We start from the raw sequence: 12,823 nt of genomic DNA, 5'->3' as shown, positions 1-12,823 counted from the left end.
CTGCCAGAGAAGGTAATTTGCATCTGAGAAAAGGAAAAGATACGTAAAAAGTATAGATGTAAAAACTGAAAATAATATGGCCTGCTTTGCCAGTAACAATATTAAACTGCAGTGTGGTGAGTCAGAGGGTAGAATATGTAGTATCATTAACATCCTGCCTCACAGCTCTCCATTTGTAGACATTTGCTTGTGTCCCACCCACACAAACAATGTATTGTGTACACATATATAAGCATATATCCATAAATATAGATAGAGTGCTATGTGTCTCCTAGTTGTCAACACACTATATTTTGTAATTATAGGGTATTGTTGAAGCAACTGGAGGAAAAAACAGATACCAAAATATTAATAGCCAACATGTATAGAGCATTTATTACATGCCAGGCCCTTTCTATGGCATTTAGATAGAATGTGTCATTGGGACACACACTGACCCGGAAACGGTTCGTACTGTGGTGGTTTGATTTTAGAGGTTAAGAATATGAAGCCAGGGGAGCTAGTAACTAGACCAGTCGCATATAGCTGGTGAAGCCAAGGGGCTGACTCTAGCGCTGTTCCCATAACCATGCCAGAGTCCGCCTCCATGTATGCACATGCCGTGTTTGCTCTGGGCCCTCAGTGGCCGTTCATCGTGGTCTGTTTTCCTCTAGACGATATTCTTGTGACTCAGGGCAGACAGAGCATCAAAGGCTCTCAAGAAGGGCAATCCCTTCCTTTACATTGCCACTCCAAGTCACATCACCCATGTATTAGGACCTCCATGATGGGATCTCCAGACTTTTCTAAAAGATGCTTTCTAGTCTCAAGACTTATTTGTAGCAAGGGTTAGACTCTGGTCTTGGGAACTGTCTTTTATCGCTCCACTCACGTTTATTCACACTGGAAAACCACAGTGTTCATCAGAGAAATGGAACTAGGACAAAGAACAGCACAGGATAACAGGGATCATCATGGGCTTAGCTCTGTGGCCTAGGTGTCATGACTCTTACTTAGCATTCAGCTTTCTCATCAGTAAACTTGGTGGGGGACAGAGAGCTTACTTCCAATTACTGATCATTATCCACAATTTTAATGTATCCTGTTGTACCATAGTTAACGGTCTGATAGCCAAGTGAGGCATACAATGTCTGGGTTGACAGGTGAGGACCATAAGGCTTAAGGAGGGGAGCAACTGTTCAAGGTCATGTTTCAGCTCCAGATCCTGTCTTCTCTCTCCAAGTGCAGAATGTCCAAGCAGAGCAAATCTGTAGCTGATTCTGTGGAGTGGATAGAGGAAAATGCAAAGGAAGACATCTCCGCAGTTTGCCTGCTGCACAGCTTGTTCCTAGCAGACTTGGGGTTAGGTGCTGGCCATCCTGGGTCAGCTGAGAACTTTTTTCATTTGTCCTTGTGTATGCCCTTGAGTAACCTTGACTAAAGCTGCAGAAGAGTCACAGACATTAACCAGACGTCCCCCAATAGACCACTTCATCTTCCCTGTTTTGACAATTGGGACAACTATGATTCAAAAGGGGTGACATCCCAAGGATGACAGCCAAGGCCTCTGTCCCTTATTCTGAGGTCTCCCTGTAACAAGCTTGCTGTCTCTGGGTCTTGCAGGAATCAGGGATCTACATTGCTATTGGTATTGACTTTTTTTTTCACTTGTTAGAATGTCTGTATCAATATTGTTGTTTGCCAGTATGATGACTTACTATGTCTATTTTTATTTTTCCTAGCTGTCCCAACTAAATCAGAGTTGGCAGTTGAAATTTTGGAGAAAGGTCAGGTCCGGTTTTGGATGCAGGCTGAGAAGCTGTCTGGCAATGCCAAAGTCAACTATATATTTAATGAGAAGGAAATTTTTGAAGGGCCGGTAGGCTTCCCTACTACTTTTTATAATTAAAAATACTTATTAATTTTTAATAGTTTAATTTTTTTTAATTTCATCCATTGTACTATTTAGACATCATTTCTACCTCTCTAACCCGGTCTCCACCTCCTCCATGCCCTGCTACTCCCATGTAGATCCATGACCTCTTAAACAACCTGCTGAGTCCCTTTAGTGTGTGTGGCTTGTATAGATATGTGTTTAGGGATGATGGCCTGGAACCAGGTAACTTATGGGGCTTGTTCTAGGAAAGGACGGTTTCTCCCTTTCCTGGCAGCCATTGCTTGCCTACAACTCTCATTTAGGGATGAGGCTTTGTGAGGCTTCCCCCATCTTCACAGCATATCAACTGTGAAGGTCTTGTTTGGGTGACCCTATTGTTGAGATTTCAATCTCTTCATAGTCAATTCCTGTTTAATTCATACACCCACATAGTGCTCCTTTTTCCAGGAATAAGATCTTTGAACAATTTCCTTAGTTGTTTAGAAATATTAAAATTCTGATTCTTTGTGGTTTGTTTTGATTTCATCGGGGTTATTGTCTTCAAATGTTTGCCTCTCTGATTTCCCTGTTTTTATCTTTTTACATTGAAGAAATACAAGATGCACATTGACCGAAACACTGGCGTGATTGAAATGTTTATGGAGAAGTTGCAGGATGAGGACGAGGGAACGTACACATTCCAGATCCAAGATGGGAAAGCAACTGGCCATTCTACTCTTGTTCTCATTGGAGATGGTAAGAATTCTGAGGGACACTCAATGGACACTTGGCTACTTACTTCAGGGCAAATACCTCATGGCTTAAAAGAGGTCCCGTGACTGGTGTCTGGAACGGTTTAATGAATTCCTGCATCAAATTACAAAATCTAGTCAATATTTTCCATGGTATCCCATTGCCTCAAAATGAACATAACTTTAAAAGAACACCAAAATTGTTCCTGACTTTCAGGCTTGGCTGGACTTAAATAGTTTCATATGTAGACAAGTATGCATTACTAAATTCTCCAACCTAGGAAGTTGCAGTACAGCCAGAACTATATATATATGTCTCAATAACAAACCACAACACTATTTTAACAATCTGTGATTGCTCTAAATTATTAAACTTTGGGAAAAAATGTAAAAGTACAGAATGTGTGCCAAATCTGTCAATCAAATATTATAACTAGACAGTAGAGGTCAGCTGTAATAAACGTCTGTGAAAACCACCATGGTTTAAAAAGTGGCGCTTCACAAGCTTCGAAAGACAGATAGATGTCTATATTTGTAACAGCCAGTATGGTTTCATCATGTCCTAGCTTTATGACCTTGGAAAAGTTATTTAGTCTTGGGCCTGGGAGATGGCTTTCATCAGTAAAGTGCCTGCCGTGCAAAAAATAAGACCTGAGTTCAGACCACCAAGACCCACATCAGAAGCCCAGCATAGCAGCATATACTTCTCCCAGTGCTGGGGAAACAGACAGGAGAATCCCTGGGGGCTTGATGGTCAGCAAGTCTCACCAAATCAGTGAGCTCCAGGTTTAGTTAGAAAGATTTTCTTCAAGTTATTTTCAAGTATGTGTGTGTGTTTGTGTAGGTATGCAGAGAAGTAGGTTGGAGTTATGGGCGGTTATCAGCTGCCCAGTTTTGGGTGCTGGGACTTGAACTCAGGTCCTATGCAAGAGCAATATAAGCTCTTAATCACTGAGCCATCTCTCCACCCCAAAAACCCTGTCTTAAACAATAAGGTGGAGAGCTGGATGTGGTGGTGCATGGCTTTAATCTCAGCACTTGGGAAGCAGAGGCAGGCAGATCTCCGTGAATTCAAGGCCAACCTGCTCTTAAGTTCCAGGACAGTCAAGGCTACATAGTAAGACCCTGTCTTGGCCTTGTGGCACACACACACACACACACACACATACACACACACACACACACACACACTCACTCACAGACTCACATACACACAGTTATTTAGTCTTCAAAGGTTGTCTATCTATAAAAATCAGAACAAGCAGGCCGTCACAATCTTGAGTACCACAGTAATGAAAATAGCCGACTTAGGACAGTGGCTGTCATGTGTGTTTCATCCTCATGTGCATCGTGTGCACTTGTGCTGCTCAACTCAACTCCACCCTTCCTTGTTTTTCAATTTCTAGTTTACAAGAAGCTCCAGAAAGAGGCTGAATTCCAGCGACAAGAATGGATCAGGAAACAAGGTAAAAACAGATTTTTTTTTTGTATAAAGTATTCCAAGGCTATTTCTATAGCAAATTTAAATGAACAGCACTGGTTATGTTAATGCTTGGTAAAAAAATTTTTAAATAGTTATTACTAAATATGTAGACATTAAAAAATTAAAAACTAAATCCATCATTTTAAGAAAATGATGTCTGACTTCAGACATGTCGCCTCGAGATTCAAGGATGAGCTTTGATCTTGCATTTGCAGCTGATTAAAAGATTGCTTATGTCGTTAAAATTCTGTAGGCCCACATTTTGCTGAGTATTTGAGCTGGGAAGTGACTGGTGAATGTAACGTACTATTGAAATGCAAGGTAAGAGATGGATGCACTTTTAATATTTTATTCAGGAGAAATAAAGATAAAACTGAATGTGGAACAAGGATCCATTTTTCCTACTTCCTTTATTTAATATAAAGTGATGGGCAGCAGGTACTTTAACCTTTAATGTTGTAGAATCTTTGGTTGTAAGTAAAAGAGTAAAACAATGTGAACATATAATGAGGAAGGTGACTGGCCTGTTGTCACCCCTGAGCTGCAGAATAACATGGACTCTTTAAGCCACAACCTGAGGGTCCCTTCTCCAAAATGATTTGGATGTGAAGTACCTGGGGTTTAGGGCAAATTTTGTTTTATTTTGGATTTTGGAATATTTTTTTATTTTGTTTGCGTAATGAAATGTCTGAGAGAACTCAAATCCAAATAGAAAATTCATTTATGTTTCACATATATTTTAGACATAGCCTGAAGGCATTTCATGCACTATTTAGAATAATTTTGCACATGAAGCAAGGCTTTGTGGTGTGGGATGTTCCACTTGTGGTTCCATGTTCTACTGGCTGGTTTTATGTGTCAACTTGATACAAGCTAAAGTCACTACAGAGTAAGGAGCTTCAGTTGAGGAAATACCTCCATGAGACCCAGCTATAAGGCATTTTCTCAATTACTGATCAACTCTCAAACAGGGCATCACCCACAGTGGGCTAAGCCATCCCTGGGCTGGTGGTCCTGGGTTCTATAAGAAAGCAGGCTGAGCAAGCCATGGGAAGCAAACCAGTAAGCAGCATCCCTCCATGGCATCTGCATCAGCTCCTGCCTCCAGGATCCTGCCCTGTTTGAGTTCCTGTCCTTACTTCCTTCAGTGAAGAAAAGCAATGTAGATGTGTAAGCCAGATAAACCCTTTCCTCCCCAATTTACTTTTTGGTCATGGTGTTTCATCACAGCAATAGAAACCCTAACTAAGACACACATGCTCAGAAACCTGTAGATTGTGGAGTGCTTGGTTTGGACTTTGGGTTAGGGATGGCCACCTCTGTCAATCTCAGAATGCCACACATTGCTTTTGTTTTAGGCTAAACCTGCATTCTAAGGGATAGACTATTCCTGGCCCACCCCAACTCCTGCCTTATTTGGTGAACGTCTCTAAGTCATGAGATTTGCACAGAAACGTAGCTGAGTGTGTCCAGCTGTGCTTCTCAGTCTCACCTCTGTGCCACCTCTGGGGACTGGTGGTGTTATTGGTATTTTACTCTTTTGTGGGAGCCTGACACCCAACTCCCAAATAAACCACTCACAGAGGCTTATTCTTAATTATGAACATCCGACCTTAGCTTGGTGTAGTTTCTTGCCAGTTTTCCTTAACTTATCCCATCTAACTTTTGCCTCTGGGCTTTTCCCATTCTCTTACTTCTGTAAATCTTACTTTTACTCCATGACTTGCTGTGTAGCTGGGTGGCTTGCCCCTGGAGTCCTCCTCCTTCTCTGGCTGCTCCATCCCTCCTCCCAGATTTCTCCCTCTATATATTCTCTCTGCCTGCCAGCTCTGCCTATCCTTTCTCCTGCCTCGCTATTGGCCATTCAGATCTTTATTAGATCATCAGGTGTTTTAGACAGGCACAGTAACACAGCTTCACAGAGTTAAACAAATGCTACATAAACAAAAGTGACATACCTTAAAATCTTCTACTACAGACTGGAGTCAATGGAGGAATCATCAGTGGTCTTATAAAGCCGCTGGGAAGACTGGTGAGGAGGGGATTCAAAATAGCATTCTAAGCTGTCTTACATCTTAGCATATCATTTTTAGCTGAGAAAATCTTGAAAGGTTTAGAGGGTTTGGGGATGTAGCTCAGCGGCAGAGCACTTGTCTAGCATGTACAAGGCCCTGAATTTAGTCCCTAACCCTGAATTAAGAGTTTGGGGGAGCTGAGCATGGTAGCACCATCATATCTACTCAGGAGGATCATTTAGGCCTGGAAACTACAGAGGACAGCCTAGGGGTTGTATAGCAAGACTGCCCAACTCAGAAAAGAAGTTTTCCCCTAATTAAAAAGAAATTTTAGAGAAGGAATTGTTAGGTTAATTAAAGTGGGGTCATGATGGCTAGTGACTTGAGACAAGGACCATGGATCTGGCATAGTCATGGAGCCAAACTACCTGGCCCCTGCCAGGACTGATAAAGTCAAAGAAGCAGGAACCTAGCAGAACTATGCAAGAAAAATCAAGTCTAGGTTTCTGCCTCTCGGGAAGGAATAGGCTTCTTGGAAAACTCATTCTCAGCAGCCGCTAGAACCTTCAGCTTCCCGGCCATCCTCCGAGCACCTGGCCTGCCACACACTCACTCAGCATCTCCTCGGCATGGGGTCTCTATAAACCACGCCTTCCCTGAAGCCATGTGTCTGGTCCTTCTCCTTTTGTGCTACCTGTGGCTCTCTAGGAGGTGAGCTCCGGTGTCCTCTTCCATGACTTTTCATCCCCAGAACCAGATCCTTTCCCATGTTCTGAACATCGAAGGGAGCCTGAAAGTAGTAATGGCTGTTCACACATCACCTATCTGGGCTGCTGTCCCAAGGCCCAAAATGGCCTTCAGCTCATCTCAAGGCCCACCTCAGTCATCTCTGTCCAATTTGAACAAACGTTCTACCATAGCTCTTTGTTTTATCACTGGGGCAACTTATGCAAATTTAGCAACTTATTGGTGTACTTTATAGTCCATGGAGTATGTGAGCTAAACGTTTAGACTCATGAAACTCACATGAGCCCCAGGTGCTTTACCCCAAAGAATCGAGGAAGAGCCTCAGCTTGCCCACAAAACCACGTTGGACACTAGTCCACTACAGGAGTCCACATAGACAAACATTCCCATTGCTACCCAAGATGACAGCCCAGGAGACAAAGTCCACCTAAGGCAGGAGCTGGAGGCACTCTGACTTCAAGAAACCTCAGAGAGATGGGGCTGCAGGGATAGCTCAATGGATTTGAGCACTGGCCAAGGTGGGTGTGATGGCCCATGCCTTTAATCCTAGCACTTGGAGGCAGAGTGGATCTGTATGAGGTCTAGACCAGCTAAGGCCACATAGTGAGACCCTGCTCAAAAAAAAAAAAAAAAAAAAAAGGAGCAGTGGTTGCTCCTATAGAAGACCCAGGCTCAGTTCCCAGCACACACATGGTAGCTCATAACTGTCTGTAGCTCAGTTCTAAGGGATCCAACATCCTCTTCTGGGCTCTGTGGGCACAAGACGCACATGTGGTACACATACATACATGCAGACCACACACACACACACACACACACACACAAAATCTAATTTTTTTTTTTTTCGAGACAGGGTTTCTCTGTGTAGCTTTGCGCCTTTCCTGGAACTCACTTGGTAGCCCAGACTGGCCTCGAACTCACAGAGATCCGCCTGCCTCTGCCTCCCAAGTGCTAGGATTAAAGGCGTGCGCCACCACCGCCCGGCTATAATTTTTTTTAAAGACTGGTGTGCTCAGCAAGTTCAGAGCATTCATTTTCCCAGTCCAGATGCAGATTTTTCAAGTTGGTTATCTTTATCAATGTTTCCTAGTAACAATGGATTTCTATAATTTAGAAACCAGTTAATAGCCTTTTGTTTATTGACTTCACTATTGTTTAAACAATATTGCTTCTTATGTTCACTTACTAGATGAACTTGTGTGTGCGTGTGTGTGTGTGTGTGTGTGTGATTGTGTATGTGTGTGTTGCAGGACTTTGCACTCTACCATTGAGCTACATCCACAACCCAGCTGAAATTCTTTCAATGTAGCAAAACATACATACTTTTGTTTATAATGAACATATTAATTACTTTTCTGTTGCCGTGATAAAGTACCATGACCAAGGCATCTTATAAAAGAAAGTGTTTAACTGAGCTTATGGTTCCTGAGGGTTAGAGTCCATAATGGCAGAGCAAAGGCATGGTGATAGAAACAGCTGAAAGTGCACATGTCAAATTGCAAGCAAAAAGCAGAGAGAGTACACTGACAATAGCATGGAGTCCTTTGAAACCTCAAAGCCCACTCCCACTGACACACCTCCACCAACAAGGCCACACTGTAGCTAGAGTTTTCCTGCCTGGCCCATAGTCAGAACAAATCTCTCTCACCTGCCAGTCCCACAGCCGCTTAGACCCAACCAAGTAAACACAGAGACTTATATTGGTTACAAACTGTATGGCCATGGCAGGCTTCTTGCTAACTGTTCTTATATCTTAAATTAATCCATATCTATAAATCTATACCTTGCCACATGGTTCGTGGCTTACCGGCATCTTCACATGCTGTTTGTCATCGCAGCGGCTGGCAGTGTCTCTCTGACTCAGCCTTCCACTTCCCAGAATTCTCCTCCTCCTTGTCCCGCCTATATTTCCTCCTGCCTGACTACTAGCCAATCAGTGTTTTATTTACTAACCAATCAGAGCAACACATTTGCCATGCAGAACATCCCACAGCACCACACCTCCTAATCCTTCCCTAACAGTTCCACTAACTGGGGACCAAGTATTCAAATATATGAGCTCATGGAGGTCATCCTCATTCAAACCACCACAAGTTAACATCTCTCCATGTTTCTCTTGCAGTCATATATCCTCTTACCAGTTGTCCAGTGGGGTCTTTAGGGTTTTTTGTTTTGTTTTTCTGATTTGTATGAAGTCTTTACTCTTTCATACAATTTTAATTTTCAAGAAATACATGAATATATTCTTCTTTGTGAAAAATGTTGTAGAAAAAGCTTAGAATCCCTCTAAGAATATGCAATGGTTTTATCCATCTGAGATTTATATTATGATGTATGTATGGGTTAGGATCTAAATGCATCTTCTCAAAATTGCTAAGTAAGTTATTAAACCTTACTTCCTTTATACGTATATTTGTAATCTCCCTTTATCTCTTTTATAAATTTTTAGATATATATTGGAGCTTACTTATCCTGTTCATTCTGCTGGAAGACTATTTTAATGCTGTAGGAATTGTCTTTCTTTGGATTTAGGATTTTTATTTTTATTTAAGCATATATGTTAGTATATATGACATCCTTTCTTTTCATATCTACTTAAGAACTTTGAACTAGAGGCAGGGTCTCACAAGTTAGCCAGGCTGCTTACAAATTCCTGGGTCCATGGAATCCTCTGATATCAGTGGGAGGACTATTGTACTATACCACTATGCCACACTGATCCAATGACTTTTTTTTTTGTTTGTTTTGTTTTGTTTTGTTTTTGTTTTTTCGAGACAGGGTTTCTCTGTGTAGTCTTGCGCCTCTCCTGGAACTCACTTGGTAGCCCAGGCTGGCCTCGAACTCACAGAGATTCGCCTGGCTCTGCCTCCCGAGTGCTGGGATTAAAGGCGTGCGCCACCACCGCCCGGCTCGACTTTTTTTTTAAGTTGGAGAGTACTTTACTTCTTTGATATCCCTGTAGCTGAAGTTTTCTTGGTCCTGCCTGGCCCATGGTCAGGACAAATCTCTCCCATTCGCGTCCCCCAAGTAAACACACTGAGACATATTATTTACAAACTGTATGGCCTAATGGCTCAGGTTTCTTGCTAGCTGTTCTTATATCTTAAATTAACCCATTTCTATTAGTCTATAAGTTGCCACGTGGCTTGTGGCTTACTGGTATCTTAACATGTTGCTTCTCATCACAGAGCCTGGCAGGTCTCCCTGCCTCAGCCTTCCACCTCCCAGCATTCTCCTCCTCCTTGTCTCTCCTACACTATCCTTCCTGCCTGGCTACTGGCCAACCAGCATTTTATTTGTCAATCAATCATAGCAACATATATTTACAGCATACAAGATATCCCACATCATATCCCTTGCTTTAATTGGTACACAGTACTTCTTGGCATCAGTTTTATGCTGGTTTTGAAGCAATTTGGTATTGTACAAGCTGGCCTGATTACTGATCTCTCCACTGCTTTGAGAATGAGCCTGGTAATGGGATAGTTCCCATTCTATTCCAATTGGTCCTGTATATCCATGCAAAAAGCAGTTCCACTACCCAATGCAGCATTATTGAATTTGTCATGGAAATAAAATATTAAGACAACTTTTCCCACTGGAAATAGATATCCTATTGATTTAGGTTTGTTCACTGGTGTTCACCTTATTGTAACCCTTTCTCTACTACAGTAGTTTGGTACTGATTTCTTTATAAATCTGTGTCTTCTGACTCTGGTTCAGGGTTTTTTCTTTAATATCCCAATGTATTAAAAACTGCTTACCATCATAAAAATAACATTTATTTATTTCAAGGAGGGCAATTATGATTCTTCTTACAGGTGGCAAATATTAAAAAAGAGACTCACATTGTGTGGTACAAAGACGAGCGGGAGATATCAGTGGATGAGAAGCATGACTTTAAGGATGGCATTTGTACTCTGCTCATCACAGAGGTGGGTGGCTACAGACAAGAAAGCTGCTGGCTATGGATTACAATTCTCCCAACAGAAACTAGATTCATCAGTCATTCCATGCCCAAAGGACTCACAACAGCTTACATCTGAATGCTATAGGAACATACTTACAATCCCAGTGGTGGAGACAAAGAGACAGGGGGTCCCCGGGGCTTTGTAGGCAGTCCAGCCAAATTGTAGAACACCAGGTCCTAGTAAGAGACTGTCTCGGAAAACAAGGTTGGAGCTGGAGAGATGGCTCAGCGGGTAAGAGAAGTAGTTGCTCTTCCAGAGGACCCGGATCTGAGTTCCAGCATGCACATGGTGACTCACAACCACCTGTAACTCCAGTCCTAGGGGATCCAATGTTCTCTTCTATTCACTTTATTGTAATCCTTTCTCAACTAAAATAGTTTGGGCCTGATCTCTTTAGAAATCTGTGTCACTGTACCCAGTCCCAACATACATATGGTGTAGAGACATATGGGCTGTCAGAACACCCATACACATAAAATAAAAATAAAAGGTTGAAAACAAAGAAGGTATATGGCTCCTGAAGAGTAATACCCAAGGTTGATCTCTAGCCTCTAAGCACATGCATGTTATATGCACATCCATGCATACCCACACAATATACACTCACACACACATGCATATATGCACACACAGAGACACATTTATACACACAAATGCAACAACCAAATCTGAGCTGTGATAAACTGTAATGTTCATTTTCTCCTCAGTTTTCCAAGAAAGATGCTGGATTTTATGAAGTTATCCTGAAAGATGACCGAGGAAAAGACAAGAGCAGACTGAAACTTGTGGATGAAGGTGACTCTCCCAGCTTCTGGGATCTGTCTCATGGGTTCTACAGCTACCAGAATGATGACTGGGGCTGGGCTAGCCACGGAAGTCTTGCTGATTTGTGTCCAGTGATTTTGGTTTAATTGAAATTCCAGCAGAGCAAACTACTGTTCTTTTTCAAAAATATTTTCTCTTTTGGACTTCCTAGAAATCAAAAGTATACTTTTGATCCTTAGAGAATTTATAGCCCACACACCACTAGAAGTCTGTTTCCAATTTATATCATCATTTTTCTCTCAACTCTACAAAAATGTTCTAGGATCAAAACCTTCTGTGAGGAACATACTAAAAAAGAGCCCATTGTTAAGGATGGTAAGGAAGATTTAAGTATGAAATTTGAAGCCTTGCAGTTATTAGCAAAGCAAAGCAGTGGTTTCCACTTTTCAGATTTACTAAGGACAAACATATCGTGATAATAAGCAGCTACTTACAACCCCACCTCCAACCTCCAGTTCTCTCCCTCAGTAGGGCAGGATTTCAGTCAACCAGCAGACACTTTAGAGTTTGCCTTCCAGCTCTCAGAAGAGCTGGGGCCATGGAGGACCAAGCAACTAGACAGCTAATTCATTAGGAACTGATATCACAGATAAGAAAACTCCTGTTATTCAAACTAAGGCTTCCCCAGACTTCAGAAGAAAGAGTGTTCCAAAGCCAACAGGCTTCCTGGAAATCTCAAGTGAGGCCTTTCCTAGACTGTTCATACAAACAATCCAAGAAAATAAGTCAAAACAAGCAGAAACTTTAAAAAAATCTTATAAAAAATGAGTTATTTCACCAAAAAACACTAATTATCAATGGTCAACACATTTACTGGCTGTCAATTGGCTTTCACTAGACAGGGACTTTTTGAGAGCTAATGGCTTGAAATTTGACCTTAAACGGAGTATGTTCATGCTAACATTTTGTCTATGACTCTCTACAGCCTTCCAAGAACTGATGACTGAAGTATGCAGGAAGATAGGCAAGTTACCATTACCTGACCATTCTCGAGTTTGCTCCTGCCAGGGTGAGCTTACAGCTGCTTGAACTATGCCGTTTTCCTCCTCAGCTTTGTCGGCTACAGACCTGAAAATCCAGAGCACAGCGGAGGGCATCCGGCTGTACTCCTTTGTCACTTACTACCTGGATGATTTGAAAGTTAACTGGTCCCACAAGTAAGTAATGCAAACTGA

The 12,823-nt window shown here is 42.0% G+C and overlaps 1 protein-coding gene across 5 annotated transcripts in view; it reads left to right on the top strand.

Annotated features, from left to right (window-relative positions):
* Myom1 (myomesin 1) overlaps nucleotides 1–12,823 on the top strand; it is a 144,166-nt gene that overhangs the window by 114,473 nt on the left and 16,870 nt on the right. For all 5 annotated transcript variants that reach the window (XM_052750102.1, XM_052750104.1, XM_052750100.1 and 2 more), the window contains 8 exons: nucleotides 1,722–1,858; nucleotides 2,467–2,611; nucleotides 4,014–4,073; nucleotides 4,344–4,411; nucleotides 10,674–10,787; nucleotides 11,531–11,618; nucleotides 12,574–12,612; nucleotides 12,700–12,805. In XM_052750102.1, coding sequence (XP_052606062.1) covers nucleotides 1,722–1,858; nucleotides 2,467–2,611; nucleotides 4,014–4,073; nucleotides 4,344–4,411; nucleotides 10,674–10,787; nucleotides 11,531–11,618; nucleotides 12,574–12,612; nucleotides 12,700–12,805 — 757 coding nt within the window. The remainder of the gene's footprint in view (nucleotides 1–1,721; nucleotides 1,859–2,466; nucleotides 2,612–4,013; nucleotides 4,074–4,343; nucleotides 4,412–10,673; nucleotides 10,788–11,530; nucleotides 11,619–12,573; nucleotides 12,613–12,699; nucleotides 12,806–12,823) is intronic.

This window comes from Peromyscus californicus, unplaced genomic scaffold (assembly GCF_007827085.1).
Source record: "Peromyscus californicus insignis strain IS unplaced genomic scaffold, ASM782708v3 Scaffold_21__1_contigs__length_65335640, whole genome shotgun sequence".
Taxonomy (NCBI): Eukaryota; Metazoa; Chordata; class Mammalia; order Rodentia; family Cricetidae; genus Peromyscus; species Peromyscus californicus.
This window is presented reverse-complemented; position numbering and strand designations above follow the sequence as displayed.